This window comes from Coturnix japonica, chromosome 8 (assembly GCF_054131305.1).
Source record: "Coturnix japonica strain WE chromosome 8, WE-NBRP24, whole genome shotgun sequence".
Lineage (NCBI taxonomy): Eukaryota > Metazoa > Chordata > Aves > Galliformes > Phasianidae > Coturnix > Coturnix japonica.
The window spans coordinates 24796742-24813661 of NC_140670.1; the positions used below are offsets into that span (position 1 = coordinate 24796742).

Below are 16920 nucleotides of genomic sequence, written 5' to 3' on the forward strand. Positions count from 1 at the left end.
TCTGACAGATGAGGTTTGCTGCAGGCTGTCCTTAGGGCAGCTGGTGCCTGGGGACAGTAGTAAGGGTGGTTACATCTCTCCAGGTAATCCCCACGTGATGTTCATCTGGTTGATGTTCTTCTGTAACTCCCTCTTCACCTGCCAGAAATACCTGAGTTTTCATGTGTGTGGGCATTGGATGACAGCATGTTTGTGATGCTGGTGAGAAACGTTGCTATTCGCAGTGTTTAGTGGCAGTAGAATTGGATAGCTAGGCAGTGATGTTAAGTAACACAGATCTGGAGCCATGGTCAGTTGGACTCATCTTCCCATACTGATCTCTGTGTTGGAACAGCTGGCCCACCAGCTTGTTCCAAGCTTCCGCCCACTCTCTGTAAAACTCCTGGAGAACCATCTCTTTTGTAAATCCTTCTGGCCATTACCCTTCTTGTTCCATCTTGTCCTGTTGCCCATTCTTGACTTCTGATTGATAACCTGTCATCTTGTAAAGAAATGTGTAGTCCTCTGACCTGCAGGCAAGTTACATGATTATTTCAGAAATGAAGAGTTGTGTTTTAAGAGTTAAAACCTAAACAGTGATGAGCATTGTTGGCTAATTTAATGGTTAATTAAATTTGTAGATTTCTTTTTTTGTTCACCCACTGCAGACTGCAGTCCAGTGTTTCTAGTGCTACAAACGTTGTATTGGCAGTATCCACAACACTTTTACTGCTCTAATCTTTGTCTACTTCTTCTGCTCAGTTCACAATATTCTGTTCTCTTGTTTTGTTTGTTTTTGTAAGTGCCCTTTCTTCTGCTGTTTTGCTGAAGCCCCGTTGCTCCAGAAGTGCCTAAGTCCTGACAACATCAGTGAATTTTAGCTGTGTTCATGTATTTCTGCACTTGAAATTGAGCCTGCAGAATTTGTCCTCTGGAACATTGTTTTTGTCATTGGAAACACCTGACAACACTGAGCACTTATGGTTTCCAGTCTTGGGCAAGCAGCCATTATATGTATGTTTATCCTCAGCAGGAAATTTGGACGGCTTTTGATTTAGAAGCACTCATCTGTTAAACATAAGCTTTTACCTTTAAAATTGATTGAAGAGTATTGAAAGGGAAAGAGAAATGTATGGGTATGGCGTGAATCTGGTGGAATTGCTGATCCTGAAGAGTACATCTGTACATACCAAGAGTACATACCAAGTGAACAGCTATGTGATTGATACACCAGCTTAAAAACATCTTGAAACCTTCATCTCGTTTTAAAGCAGACACCAAATTCCCTAGCATCCTTTTCAATAGGTTGGATTGAATTACTGGAGAATGGAGACCTGTATTTCCTTTTTTAGTCATTTGAGTATTTGTATGTTTGTTTGAATGCTGTAGATGTAACAAACACATTTATTAGTTGAGCAAAACTGTTTGTTTTGAATCTAGGGGAAAATAAGTTCTTGCTTACTTCATACTGTTGCTTTAGGTAGTTTGAATAGTAGACTTTTTTTCAAAGAATAATCCTCTTTTTTTGCTTCCACATACGGTATGTGAAATTTAAGTGGATAATAAAACTAAAGAGCCAGGTCGTAAAAGTGGTGTTAACTGAAGCGTACAAAAATAATACAGAGATTCCTGTCACATCATCTAATAGCAGCGAGAGAGGATAAACAGAGTAAAGAACTTGGTTGTGTTGTGTACTACATGGATGGAACTGAAAGCATCTGGACATTACTAATAGATATATGTAACATTTAAATGTATATTTTTAATGCCCACACGTTTTTTTTTTGTATGGGTGTGTTTGTGTACTGGTATACAATTTGATTTTATTAAGAAACTCCTATTTTAGAGAACATTCGCTATAGATGCTAACATTTTCCAACATATAAATACTTAGGAGTGCTTTCCTGCATGGCTGCTGTGTCCTCCAAGAATTGTTCTCCCATTGTTTGTGAGCTGCATTACAATTACATTGCATACAGCAATTGATATTGTCCAAAAGGCCCATTGGTTTTTTAACACATCTTAGGGGCAGTGTAGGTTAAAGAATGATCTTGGTGGTCTTTTCCTGAGAACACTGAGAACATCAATAGGACGAGAGGCAAAGACTTCAAGTAGTGCTGGGGGAAGTTCGTGTTGGATGTTAGGAAAAGTTTCTTCTCCAAAAGAGCAGTGAGACACTGGCATAGGCTGCTCAAGGGGGAGCGGGGGAGATCACTGTCCCTGGAGGTGTTAAAGTATAGAGATAACAGTGCTGAGGGACATGGTCAGTGGGCATGGTGGGAGTGGACTGACAACAGTTGGACTTAGTGATTCTAGAAGCTTTCCAACCTTAAGGATTCTATGATTCATGGCTTGCATGTATTTATGTATATATGGAAATATTTTCTTGAGAAGTGATACTACTCCTGTTGTATATCAAATGTTTGAAAGTAAGATGGGAATGGCTGTATAGGAAAGCCAGTCCAGAGATGCTGTTTGTTGAGCTCTGCACAAATTGCCTTTTCAAGGCTTGGTGTTGTCTCAATAGAAAACAAAACAAAACACCACTGCATGGAGTGTAAGGGGATCTGTGTGTGAGGGGGTTTTCTCTGCTGTGTGTTACTGACCCACACTGGCTTCCAGCCCTGCAGCAAGGCTCACAGAAATGGATCAAGGTGCTGCTGTGTGAACTGTGCTGCACGTGACAGAAGTGGTGCTGTTGCCTGCTGGCAGGAGCATGTTGGCTCATCTGCAGCATATTCAGTGTGGGCCTGAAATAACAGGCAGTGCTGGGCATTCCTGGCAGGGGAGGTGGGCCATATTAGAGGCAACTGTGACTGCGCAAAACACAATGTTGGGCTGTTGCAGGGTTCTCTGTTTCATTCTTTAGGTAGTATTTGTCTTCAGCAGCTGCCTGTGAGCAACAGTTCCTGCACCTAGCAGCCCTGTGAAACCCTGGGGCTCTGTTTGTTGCCATCTCCCGCCACTCTCTGAGTAGCTGGGAACGATGACCTTAAATTCTTGCACTGCTTTCAGATGCCAGCATGCTCTTGTATCCCTTCATACCAAATAGAAGTTGCTAACCAGTCACTGGGGGATCTTCAAATCACCTTTAGTACTGGAAAACCAGATCCCAGCATTGTTTCCCTGAGCTAAGTAATCCGCCGCAAGAATGGATTTAGCAGGACAATTTATCAGCAGAGATTTGCATCAGTATGTATCTGGTTAAGGACATAAGCTGAAATTTGTACTTGGTTATGGGTTTTATTTAAAACAATATCCTGCTTAGGGTTTCAGTAGGGTATTTTGCAAATCACTCTTCAGACGCTCTTTCTGGAGCTCAGATGGCTATACTGTATATGAAGAATGGATTCACGAGACTTCACAGTGTTGGCGATTATCTTGTAATGTTTTCCAGATGGCAGAACGTGATGCAATCAGCACTGTGTGGTTTTGCTGTGCTGCATGCTCTGTCATACCCAATAAGTAACCAAGAGACCATTACAAGATCAACAGGCTATTATGACAATAGCTGGTTAATTCCAATGTTCTTTATTACATTGTGAAAACTGCAGATTACCAGAAAGCTCATTGGTGAATACAAGAAGATTGATTGCTTCTCAAAGCTCTTAGAGAACTAGGTATGCAACTTGGATTAGCTACCCCAAGCTACGCTTAGGGAAATTAAATCCATTTTCATAAGGTCTGTAATGTAGTTTACATCTGTTCAGTTGTGAGTTTCTCTAGTAGTGCTCCGTGATTCCTCTCCTGTTCTGTGGAGAAGCAGTAGGACTGTTTGTTTGTTTGCAGTGATCTAAAATAAAACCAGCACCACTAGTTGCGTGGGCGCGGTGGTGAAGTTCAACTTGATTGCAGCTTGTGGATGCTCATAATTCTGCTTGTGTTCGTGCAGTAATGTTGTTTACTAATTGGTGCTTTTATTAGGCTTGTACACCATCATTTGAATGGCAAACCCATCAAATTTAAGTAGGTACTTAGCTTAGGATTTTCTCAGCATTAATTAAAAGCGCCAGAGTACTGCACTGGGACAGGTGCAGCCTTGCCGTGCAGAGGCAGGATTTGGGGAGTGAAGGCTCCTGGTACATCTTGGCATCCAGCTGTGTAGGGCTTCTTACTTGAACCCATGTCCAAGAAGTCTTTAAGGGAGATTAAGGCTGTGGTGGGAAGTTTCGATCCACTGGCAGTTGTCCTGAAGAGTGGGTTTTCTGGGCACTACTTTAAGCTGTCCTACCCTTTAGTTAAGCCTAGGAAAATGGGATGGACGGAGGAGTAAGACAGAAATACATGGTATTAACAAGCTTTTGGAAAGGATGAGAAAACTTCCTGAAATGGGTTGAATATCGCACATTGGTCTCATTATCCATGGAGCAGCTGCCCTAGGCTGCTATGGGTGCAGTTGGTCGCTGTGAAGGCTTCTCTTGAACAGGGCGCTTGGAACTGGAGCTGAACAGCATTCTGCGAAGAAGAGCAGTTTCTAATGCAGCCACTGTTTCAGTGGTTATGCCATGTTTGCTTGTGATACTGTTTTACTGAGTGGTGTCTTATGGTTTTATCCTGCACGGCATTGCTGGGCTGGTATTGTGCTTTCCCTTTCATCACTGAAAGAAACATCACTGGAGAATTCTGCAGTTGAGCCTCAAAACATCCTCTTGTATGGGAGGAAGGAATGAGGAGAGGTTTACATGGTGCATTTCTCATTTTACAGTTACCAGTGGCTGCTCACAGTTGCACAGCCCAGCCCTGTTCACTGACTCAGGCTATCTTTGCTCACTGTGGTATTGGTGGTGATGAATGTGCTTTGCCAGTCTGATCTGTAAGGCTTGTTGTGTAAAAGAGAATTAATGACTGGCTTTTGGAAACTGAAGAGTAGGAGAGAGCTCATTACTGTTTCTAATTCATTGTTCCCCCAAGTCTGTGGAGCAGCGTTATTGCTTGGCTCCTCTTTTGGTGTCTTCTGCAATGAGAGTGTAGAAACAGGCTCTGCAGTGACAGGGACAAAGGAGGGTAAAAAGGGATGGCATTTTTACACTTCTTCTGCCCTTCCCTGGTCTCTCTTTTACCCTGGATTTTCCTTCCCATCCCAATCTCCCAGATCCTTAGTTTCTCACCAAGCAAGCAAAGGTTTTTGCCTTTTGACTGTTTCTCATAATCATAAGTGCCAAATTACACTCAGCCTGTAACTATCGAGCCTGTGAGACGCTATTTGTTGTAGAAACTTGAGAAGTTTATTAAGATGTTCTGAGTTCAGTTCTTGATGCATCAGAACAGCTTTTAAATCCACTACGGCTTCAAGTGGCAGAGCAGGCACAAATGACCCTTGAAGTAGTGTTGGAAAGATGTGACTCCTAGTGTGTATTTTGTGGTATTTACACTCCTTTTGTAATTTTGAGAGATCTGTAGGGGTAAATCTGGCTGTTTAGAAGTAGTTCTTTGTGGTTAAAGTCTCTTCACGTCACTGTCTGGTTACAAGGGTAGTATGAGGTGATTGTATTACAGCATTAGCTTAAAAATTATTCAGGTACAGGAAGATATAAATATATATGCATATACATATATGCAGGAAGATATATATATTATATGTGTTGCAAATATTCATTTAAAATTCTTAATGATTGCATTGCTCCTCTCGCGTCAGCCCTGTTTCTTATAAGTCCCCATTAGGTAGTTTTTTGTTAATCAGCAGTGTAGGAATGTACGCTGTGGTTGTCTCCTTGGGTCTGCGTGTATTTAAGTCAGTTATGTTGAACAGTAACTTCTGTTGGAAGGATACAGGGAAAACTATGAAGTAGTTCTGCATAAATTTCTTGCTTTGCTCTGCCACTTTTTCTGTTTAAAAGTGGAAGCTTTTATGAAGATGTCATGTGACAAATAGATATATTATCTGATACCCCTCTGCGTGTTTACCTTGACAAAGATCCAAATTGCAGAGGAGAGGGTGGGAGCAAACTTGCAGCACACAGAATGTGTAGGGTTTCAGGGTTAAAAGGCAGAACAAGACCAAAACACAATCCACAATCTGCTTAATTGCTTGTGCATTTTGTAGAGAGAAATTGGCAGAAATCATAGATGGGGTTACCGAGCGGTGCGGCTGAGCTGCACTGCTCTGTGCAGAGCTCCTGGCTGATGGTTGGGTGCGAAGGAGATGCAGGAAGAGCTGATGGGGATGTTATGGGCAAAGCTGCATGGTTATTTATCAGCCAGCAACAGTGTGCTGTTGCACGGCAGGAAATTTGCTGTAATTGGGTATTTTCTGTTTTGGTGCTGAGCGTTTAGCACAAGTCTCATGTTGGTGCATATCAGAGCTCCCTTTTGCTCGCTAAACTGTTTTTGCACTTGTTCTCCTGATATGTTATGTTCAGAAATATAAGTTCAAGTAGCTGTTATTTTCTGAGGGACATTGGCTTATTCTTATTTTAAATTGCTCTTTTTTATTGTTGTTTATATGTATGTATACAGAAGGAAAGCAGATTTTCCTCTGTCTATCATCAAGAATATTGTATAGCAGAAGGAACAAACAAACAAAGCCAACCTCAAAACACAAACTGTGTTGCTAAAGCGGGAATTTGCTTTTGTGGCAAATGAACCCTCCATATGGGGGACCGGCAGGTCAAACTTGTTGCTGCTGCAAGCTGAACATACATGAAATGAAGCTATTCAGGCGTCTCTGAATCTCCACAGTGCTCACTGGAATTATTTTTTCAGACAGCTTGCAGAAAAAAACATGACTTTTTTTTCAGCATTTCATTGTTGAGTGTTTTCATTTGGTAAACCAGGCTTAGAAATAACAAATTCATTTTAATTTGTGAAGATGATATTTTAAGTAAGAGGGAATGCATGCTGGGGAACAGATATTGTAGGGAAAAGGCTGATTTTCAGCTGCTGATTTTTAAGGTGTGTTATACTTTTCACTGGGCTGTTATCAGCTGTGAGTATAGCGAGTTGCTAATACCTCTCCTTTCATTAACTATGGGCAGAGGTGTTCAGCTTGGGATTTAAGGATTTTTGCCTCACTCTTTAATCTCTTAGAATCCTACTACACCTGAAGGTTTTTAAAGATAAATATTAGTTATTTCTAAGGTTTTCTATTAAATATCAATTATTTCCTTTTGGGAAGAGTAGAATGTATATGGGTGAGTTTAATTTGTTTTGTTCCTTGTGTGCAGATTTCAAGACCGTCCTTCAGCACTCTTTAGGGTGAGAAGGTCTTCATGCAGCCATGTGCTCTTGTCACAGCATGGAATTCCTAAACAAATTGCAACTTCAGGGGGTGTCTGTAGGGTCTGCCTTCAGAATGTGAATTTCAGAAACATCTTGGAGATTCTTTATTGAATGATCTTGGGAAAAGTCAGCTTACGGAATCCAGAGGTAGAACGTGTTATTTTTAAATAAAAACAGAGTTTTTTCATAGGGGGGAAAAATGTTTCTTATGCAAGACAGCCTTAAAAAGGAAAAATACTGGTTCTACTGTTTTGCAAAGAAGGCTGTGTGTCTCAGCAACAGCAGATACCTGCCTTCTGTTAATGAAGCTGAGTACTTCAGAAGCTGATATATTTAGTTTTGTTATAAAGTACTAAAAATCTGCAGTGGAGAGGTTTGGGTCTAATACCTGTTTGTTAAAATGAGTTTATTAGCAATTGGTGGCATCTAGTGACTGTCTTTATCAACGCACTTACTACGCAATTCATCTACGGGCTGTACCAAATTGTTACCTTACAGACTCTCCCAGCCTTTGGTTCCAGCCTCTTGTTCCCTTTCAAAAGATAAACTTTCCATAGGGTAGCACTTATCTCTAGGCTTCCTGCTGGCGGAGGCTAAAGCTGCCCCAGCTCGGTCAGCACTCAGCAGAACCCTGCAGAGTTCAGCGGGCACTCAGCAAGGAAATGGGGAACCACTGAGCTTTGGTTGGAGAAAGACAAAACGGGAGAGCAAAGATAATGGATCAGAAAAGGTAGCGTGTTTGTTTAATTCACTGGTGGTGGTTTGTTGTGATTCTTTGAGTAGCGGTTAGAAATTAATAATGCTTCTTTTTTATGTCCGTAAAAATGAAGGGAGCGGTAGGATATGTTACTGCTGTGTGCGGCTAATAGGTCTTCTGTAATAGGTATATCTGCTTCCAGAGTGTGATAGCATTGTGTGGATTAGCAAAAGGCAGATGGAGGTCTAGATGAGTGTTTGATTTTAATTCTCGTGAACGGAGTGGTGGTGGCCTTTGTAAAGGCAACGTCTATGGCTCTGTTTGAAGTGTAACACACAGGCACAAGAGAAAGGGCTTAAGGCAGTTTGTTTCTCTTCGTTGTTCCTATTGCCCTTGAGAAATGTGCTTTATATCACATGCGCTTCACAGGAGTCAGGAGTCATTCTCAAATGGGTTACGGCAGATTCCGATGCCGTTGTGTGAAGTGCTCCATGCAGTCTGCAAAACAAGGAACTGTGAGATAACAGGGGGAATGTTTGCTGCTTTCTGATGGTCTATTTTTGACGTGGAGGCCAATATCGGGCCCTGGATTTTGTCAGGTCAGGGGTTGGGCTCTGAAGACATTATCTCTGTCTTTTCATTGTTGACAACGTATCTTTGTACCTCCTGGGGTGACTGCCTGATAGCACTGCTATTTAAAATACCTAGATAGGAGAAGTCACGTAAATGCTCTTTCTATTTTTAAGGATGCTCGTTAAAGTTGCTAGCAAGGCTCAGGGAGTTTTGGGGCTCCGAGGATGACAGCTCTGCCAGGGGGTACCAGCAGCTCATGGGAAAGCCTGTCACCTTCACTTGGCTTTTTTAATTGGGGAGGTGCTCAATGCATGAGTTAAATAATAAGAAACAATTTTCAAGTATTAAATATTACTTATATTTGTTCTTTTATCTATTTTTATAAGGTCAACTTTCAGGATAAGTACATATATTTTTTTTCTATTGCATTTAAGAATATTTTAATTAAATGGAGCTTTTTGTTCACTTTGTTCAGTCAACTTTTTAACTTCTTAATGTCTCAGCGTAGCATTGCTCCTTGTTCCTGGACCCTGCAGTGCTGGAAGAGCAGAGCAGCTTAACTGCAGAGTTGTTGCTCTGTCTGTGCTTGTCAGTTAGTAAAGCACGTTTGCATAACTGAAAACTGTGGGTTCTCATTGACTTTGTTTATATTGGAATTTAAAAGCTGAGCAAAATAATGCAAACAAATTAACCGTTAAAATCTAGGAAATCAACAGCGATAAACAGTGCTCAGTTTTCTGCAGCAAAGTATGAGAATCAGCTTAAATCTCTTAAGGGGTCATGTGCAACACTTGGGATAAATCCGGTGCGTGGTTTTGGTGGAACAGTTGCTTTCACTCTGCCTTTGGTTTCCTTGATACAGTGACAGTGTTTCCTTTGCTAGGCAGGGAGGTGGTGAAGGGAAAGGAATCACTGTACCCAGTACAGGTGTTTAAGCCCTATGTGGTTCTCTACAGACCCACTTGCAAAATTTCAGCAGGACTTAATGTGTGAATTTACGTATTTTCCACTGAGTATTAAAGTTTAGTAAGGGGAGCTGATGATGTTCCTCGCTTATAGTACAGATCTAAATCTGTATGGGTAATTTCTCACTTACGGATTCGCTTGAAAAACAGGGATCATATTAAAAACCCAAAGTAAATCTCAATCTGACAATCCCCCTGTTCCTGGAGTGACAATGTTGAAAATGTTATCATTGTGTTTTGTTTATTATTATCATTATTTCTTATTGCAGACGTGGCCAGGAGTGTTATTCTTGTATTAGGTACATGCTGTCCTACTACGCAATAAATGTAATAAAACTGAATCTCACAACCTGGACAGCCCTTGTTATAAATGTTTATGGTTCTTCCTATGTGGTTTGTCAAATGCTCCTTCAAAAGTGTATAAATCTAGCAGCAGAGACTGTTCTGAAACACCGATTCTGTGGCTTTCATGTGTAGATTAATTTCCAGTGACTCCTAGGGCTGCATATGTAAATGCAAAAACATTTACCTGCTAAAAAGCGTACTGCCTGTTTGTACGTTGACTTGTATTTGGTTAGGGATCTGCCAAGTTGTCATACGAAGGGAATTTAGCCTTTCTTAGTGTTGTTTGCCTCTCTTGAGGGTGTCATGCACATGTAGGGGAAAAGCAAGAAAGAAAAAGTGCACGATACAATGAGATCCTTTGGTCCCTGTCAGATCCTCTGTGCGTTTCCACCAGAGAGCTGGGATTTCTTCATTAAGCCACCTATCGTCAGCCAAAATGTTTGGGCAGTAGGTGCAGCTTTGCCCCTACAGCAACCTGAGTTTTGTATGTTATTGCTTGTTGTGGTGACTTTTAATTGCACCAAAACCTGACTTTCTGCTCATCGTGTGTCACCTTGGGAAGCAGTGACCTTTCTTGAGTATCATACGCTCTGGAGGAGTTCTTGACAGTCGGCTTTTTTTCCACTGTATGTACATCACAGAACAAAGTGTGCCATTTCAGAAATCCTATTAAAGCCACATATGTATTCTGCCTTACTACTCCAAACACTTGGAAGGCACGTGACCTCTTCCTTGAGGAAATGTGGCAGGGAGTCCCCCACTGATGTTTAAGCATATGAGGTACTATTGTCCAGTATTAAGCCTCATTAAGCAGCCTGTAAGATGAATAAATATTGAAATTCTCAATGAACTGACTAAAGGAGGAATGGGAATTTTGGCTTAATAGAGCAGGAGGGTAAACTTTTGTATCCATTATTGGCTTTGTATAGTCCTGTATAAATAGCAGCTGTGCTTGGGCTTTTCACACTGTTCTACAAGTAGTTCTTATCAGCAGACCTTAAACCCTGGAGCTGTTATGTTGATGGAAGCTTGTTTATATTAATGTATTGGTGTTAAGAGAGAAAATAAACCAAACTAACCTGAAAATAAACCAAGTGCTGGACCTGGGGAGGTGCTGGTAACTCCGGCAGCTGGAAAACCAGGGGAATTGGTGATTTCTTTTCCCCTTTGCAGCACAATTGAAACATAGAAACCCCATTTTCTTCAGCAAGAATGCTTGGATGCCCTCCAGTCAAGAGTGAACAAAGGTTTGTCTGTCAGAGTCCCAGGAGCCCCCACATCTGCTTTAGAGAACAGGATGTGGAGAAGGGTAAAAATGCAGCACATCTGTGTGGCTGACATGGCTGGGGGAGCACCTGGGAGTTCCAGGCTCTGGGAGCTGCTCTCTGGGCTGGTTTCTGGTGGGTCCTGTGCTGTCAGAGCTTCCGAGTAGCGTGGGAGCCTGGCGTTAGGGCTGATTATCCATGGGAGGTTCTGCACCCTAAAGGCTGAACAGGATCCTTATCCTTTGGAAAACAGGAAAAACACTTCCAGTAATTAATTCTGGGACGCTATTTAGCCTGTTTTTTGTATTTATGGTCACAAAAATCTTGTGATTTTTTTATTCCTTTCGGTATCCAGTCAGGATTTTGTAAGCAGGTGTATTACACTTATGCCTTTAGTTTGGTTAGCTGACTTTGGGTTGAGCTGATTTTGGTAAGGCAGAGTGCACAAAACAAAAACAAGTTGTGCCTCAAACAACTGTGCATTCCTCTTGCCACGTGCAATGAGAGCACCTCAGGTGCATCACAGTACCAACCAGCCCTTAGCAGAGTGCAGCGCCTGAGCTGTGCAGACTGCTGGTGAATGGAGAATCTAAAATTTCGGTGTTGGTCGGAAGGTTTCAAAAGGAATTTCTTTTTCTCATTGATTTTTTTTTTTTTTTTTTTTTTAATTTCCTTCTCCCTCCATTTTCAGCTAATAGAGATATTGGTTAGTGAATTCAATCATCCATTTCCAAAAAGTAGCAGTGCTTAATTTGATTGAAGCTTTCTTATGTCTCTGCGAATCCTGTCAGGAAGATTTGTTGGGCATCTGTTATTGCTTAATCTCTTTGGTTTTGTTGGCAATTGGGTGCTGTGCACTGACTTACCTGTTTCTAGGCATTAGGAGCAATGGTAATAAAAACACGTTACAAAGTTCTGCCTTCAAGTTTTATTTAAATCAGCACCCAGCTCACTGTGCGTTAATATATGCAGTATTTTTAATATAGAAATAAAGGTGTTTCACGGTGTGTTTTACGATGCAGTCCTAATTAACAAAAAACAACAACAAAAAAATGATTACAGCCATCTGTGCTTCTGGAACATTAAATCTTTGGGGAAGGCTGCAAGATGGGAAGGTGACAGCTGCAGCTGTAATGATGCGTTCTTGAAACTCGTAGGTGAGCTTTGTGTATGCACTCCTGGTGTGTAAGGCGTGTAAAACTTCCCAAGGCATTGCCCGTTTTCAATGTGGAAGCAAAGCGTGCACTGGGGAGGTGCCGTGCTGAGCAGGAGGCGGCAGAGAGCTTTAGCTCTTGTTTCGTTTTTATGGCAAGTCGCAAACTTTGAGCATGTTTGCCGTTTGGGGCTTTTTGTGGTCAGCTGAGATTCCTTTGCTTGTTCAGTAGCACAGCTTTGGCTGATGTGCTCTGAACGTTTAAACTGTGATTCTTATGGAAGAAATCTGCAATTCTTCCTCTCTTGTACCAAGTCTCCTTCAAAGTATATCTTTAAGTTGCAGCAAACTAAAATAGAGCTGATGTGTCAGCGGGGCTGGCTGCAGCTAACAGCAGTTTGCAAATGGTGAAACTCCATCATCCTAAATAGAAAGAGGACTGCTGGAGGGCTGCTTCTCAAGAAGCAGAGTATTTTAGATGGAGAAGGCTCTGAAATCAGGCTGTGGGAGGAAGGTCCTGGTGGCGAGAACAGTTGTGTTAATCCATATGGCAGCTTGTCTTCACTTCTGACTGTCTTCGTGCTGTGTAGCCCTCTGTGGGTTATGTCTGTGGAAGCAAATTAATGGTTTGTATTAAAAATAAACAAACCCACAATGGCAACAACTTGATATTAAATCAGTAGTAACCAAGCATGTATCGGTAGGCTTTTATCCTCTTTCAGTCAAGTATTTTCAAAGTAAATATTTAAGTAACTCTCATGTGTAATTCTGTACTCCTGTGAGGCTCGGGGCAAGATGACAGCCCAGGGGGTGGGGGAAAGCAAATCCAAGGAATTACTGGGTTGAGGGGTTTGTGAGGTTGTCGGGAGTTACACTGAGATATAGCTGCTGTTTCTTCAAAGCAAGCATATTCGTATTTGTGCTGGCATAAATTGAAATCCTTGCTGTGTTCAGTAAGTGTTGTCCGAATGGTACAGGGAATAAATGCAAAAGCATTTTGATGTTGTAGTTAAATGTCAGTGTACTACAGCAGTTGTAAAACACGTGCCTTTCACGTCAAATAATTATTTAATGCATTTGCATTTTAAAGTGTTGAGGGAATACAGAAAGGGAATAAAACCTAAATAAACTTAATGATCATCAGTCCATGCATTTTAACGCTCAAGTCAACTGGTGACTGGCTTGAATTCTTGTAGTGTTCTGGTGTTGCATTTAAAGATTAAAGAAGTTGGAGTAGATAACCTTTAATGGTCTCATCCAACTCCATGGAAATTGTAAACGTTGACTGAAACTTTTTGTTTCCTTTTGAATGAGCTGTCCGGGAAGGACTTTTTTTTTTTGTTTGTAAATCTGTCCTTTTACAGAGCCAGGTACACCCTTTAAGCTTATCGGGGAGCATTCTTGACACAAACAGGGCTGTGTCCTACATACCCTTTAAAATCAAATGGAAGAACAGAAGGGTTACATACCTCAGAAACCCCCACGTGGATACAGATCATTCAGTCTCATCTTCCTTCTATAGGTTTTTATCTATTTATTTATTTATTGTAGGCTATGATTTTTGGAGCTTGTGACTTGAACTTAACTTTCTGAGAAGTCTGGGTTCTATATCCAAACTGATTATAGATACTTGGGTTTTTTTTGTTTCGTTTTGTTTTTTCTTTTTCTTTTTTTCCCCCAGTAATATATAAAGCAAAAATAGCTGGGAAAAACCCATTAACCCTTGTAAGGTCTGTGTAGGATAACAAAATAAGGGCTGAAATGACGTACAATGCACTAATTGTTACTAGGTGCCGCTAAAATGTGCGCACAAAGTGAAAGGAGAGCTAAGTGACAGCGCGAGGCTGCGGGTGCTCTCTCATGCACTATTTAGGGCAGAAGAGATCTGTCGGCACAGGGAAGAAGTACGGCTGCTGCCCTGACCCCTCTGCATACCCACCTTGCTGCAAGGCTCCGGGTGTCCCTGGTGGGCACAGCGCAGCCGTCCCGCAGAGCTGTCGGGTGCTGCTGTAGCTGGGGTTGTGCCGCAGCTGAGAGGTCTTGGTGCTGCCGTGCAAATGGAGAGGGAGGGTTTGTTTCTACCTCTAAGACTTTGCTGAGGATTAGAGGGCTTTAATAAGGATTGTGTGGTTTCTTTCCTCCGGGTGGGTTTGCAGTCCGGTTTGAAAGATGAGCACGAGAGATTTCCGTAATACCGTGAACTGAGTAATGCGAGTTGAAGCACGACGGAGGGGACAATAAATGTGGGGAGAACAAGGGAAAGGAGTCACACTGCCAAGCCAAACAGCCGTGCACGGAGGCTTGGGAATACTCCGATTGCCTCCAGACCATTTAAACAATTTAAATTGTAAACAATTCAATAGTAATTTCCCAATGAATATTTGGCTACTGGAAAAGCTCTCCAGTACGATGCATCCCTTTTTGTTTGTATGTTGCTTAAAAATAGAACGTATTACTCTCTCTCATGTGAATGAACTGGGATACTCCCTGGGTGCAACTTAAAAGATCAGTATTAGAACTTAAACCATAGAAAACACAGGTGCAGAGAACATAAATAAGATTGCACATGCTTTAGGTCTTCCATATCGTGAGCTGTTTAATTATCCTTCTCTGCCTGTAACTGAATATAGCTAAACCAAGCTTGTGTTTATGAACAGCAATGGCTGATATTTCTTATGAGATTCCAGGATGAGATTGCTGTGTCATCTGACCCTCTTGACCAAAAGTCATTTTCTTACCTCCTAGCTTGTCAAGAACAGAGGACTTTTCTTGCCGCTTGATGACAGATGAGACTAGTGTGCTGCACATGGGAATCTCCGTGTGAGATGGGAATGAATGAGCTTTATTGCAGAGGGTTAAGAAGGCTTGATTTTTCGTTTATTTTCCTTCTAAATGAGCATGGAGAGAATTGATATGGGTCGTTGATGGGAAAAGCTCCAAAGAAAAGTCACCTGTCTGGGTTCCTCATGGTGCTGGGGGTAGGGATGAACGTCTTATGTTCAAGCCACGGCTTGGAGTGCAAAGCCTTGATGATGGTATTTGGTGTTGGGTGATTCTGGTGGTTTCTGCACTGCAAACTGATAGGTTTAGGTGGGCTTCCAAGGGGATAAGGATTTGTCTCACAAAGCTTTGGCTTTTGGCCTCGGAGGCAGGCAACCAAGTGTCACCTGAACCTCTAGAAGTCCACGTTCCACTTTGTGTGGACTTTGCTGGGATTTTTCTTAGCCCTTCCTACCTGTATTGCTGCTGTTGGTGTGGCAGCAGCCCTATTTCCCAGTGGATTGAGGGCCTGTTTCAGCCTTTCAGGGCCATCAGGATGTTGGTGGCCTCCTCAAGATGCTCAGACAGCTGTGTTTTGTTTTGATGCTGCATGTCTCATCCTGTCATGTGCTGGTTTGGGGGCTCTCCATAATCCCTGCAGAAAGTGCTGGGAAGAAAGTAGGGAAGAGCTACAAGAAGTGAAACTCTATTGAAAGCAGTGAAATTCTGGAGTCAGTGATGGAACTGCAGTCACCTTGGTTTGTTTCTAGTTGAGTGGCATTTAAGAAAAAAAAGTGGACCTGTGATCCCAAAAAAGGAGAGAAGCATCTCCTTTTCTCCAAGTTAACTATGTGGAAGCAACTTACAGACTTTTATATCCTTCCTTCAATTTGGGCAGTAGCTTTCTTCAGTTTGGACAAGTTTGCTCAAGCTGGAGAGGAGGTTACAAAGAAGTCATTAAGCTATTGGGAGAAACAGTGTGGCTGCAGTGGATGAATTTGTCACTTTGGGGTGACAGTGTGGCAAACTGATTCCTTCAAGGAATCTCTGGACTCCAACAGTAAGTTAAAGGTGAATACAGTGTCATTTACTCAACTTACCTATCAGCAACACTTCCCATCTTGTCAAGTGTGCATGTTTATATATACCTCTGCTAAAAGGACCAGGTTCAAAAGATAAACTCTAACAGCTATGTGGACTCAGTTTGACCTTGCCAAAAGTGGGTCCCTCCACCTTGGTTGTACAGCTTTCATACAAGGCAACACAAATGCCTACATGTGCAACTTCTTTTTCCACTGCACACTGGCTATGAAGAACTTCTAAGAAGAGAGCAAATCTACCCATAACCCTTGTCTGAAGCTTTTGTCAACAAATCTACCCATAGCCTTTGACTGAAGCTTTTGACAATGAGTCACTACAGTTTTTATTCCTAAGCATTTTCTGTTTAAAAAAATGACTGACGATTGGGGTAAGTGTCTGGGATAACCAGGACTTGAGTTCCTCTGCTGGTCAGCAGTGCCTTTTCACTATGGGGAACGGGTGTCCTGCCTGGCTGCCATCCCTGTGCGGGATGCATCAGCACGGTGCCAATGGCAGATGGAAACACCACGGTAAATATGCACAGTTATGGTTTAAATGGAAAAGCTGTGGGAAAGGAAATACATTAATCCATTGAGGCTGTTTTTTCTTTTAAGTAAGCCTCTGTAATAAATTGTGAGTTTTTGCTAGACTTACCCTTTATATTTCTAGATTCCTTTTCTGAATGGGGAAGGGAGTGAAATAGAAATTGAACTGAAGCATAAAAATTATTAAAATACAGAAGCAACTGAAAATTAAATTAGGTCATGCATGTGGAAAGAAATCCTCTCCCATATGGTCTCTTTTGCGAGCACACTTCAGGAAATCCTGGTCTTGTGGATCGGAAGACATGCACTGAGCACACGAGTGAGTGGTTTGTTTAGGTGG

General features: G+C 41.8%; 1 protein-coding gene and 1 long non-coding RNA gene across 11 annotated transcripts in view; one reads left to right on the forward strand and one right to left on the reverse strand.

Annotated features, from left to right (window-relative positions):
• RBM20 (RNA binding motif protein 20) overlaps positions 1-16920 on the forward strand; it is an 87946-nt gene that overhangs the window by 13522 nt on the left and 57504 nt on the right. For 2 of the 10 annotated variants that reach the window (XM_032445461.2, XM_085554707.1), the window contains exon 1: positions 7781-7927. The exons of the other annotated variants lie outside the window; for them this stretch is intronic. In XM_032445461.2, the coding sequence (XP_032301352.2) occupies positions 7914-7927 (14 nt within the window). In that variant the 5' untranslated portion in view covers positions 7781-7913. Of the gene's footprint in view, positions 1-7780; positions 7928-16920 lie in introns of those variants that run through there. 10 annotated transcript variants of the gene reach the window in all.
• On the reverse strand, positions 11959-14275 carry LOC146759992 (uncharacterized). The gene is made up of 2 exons (XR_014948741.1): positions 14135-14275; positions 11959-12802 (listed from the first exon to the last, which is right to left on the reverse strand). It is a non-coding gene; the product is annotated as an uncharacterized LOC146759992 (long non-coding RNA).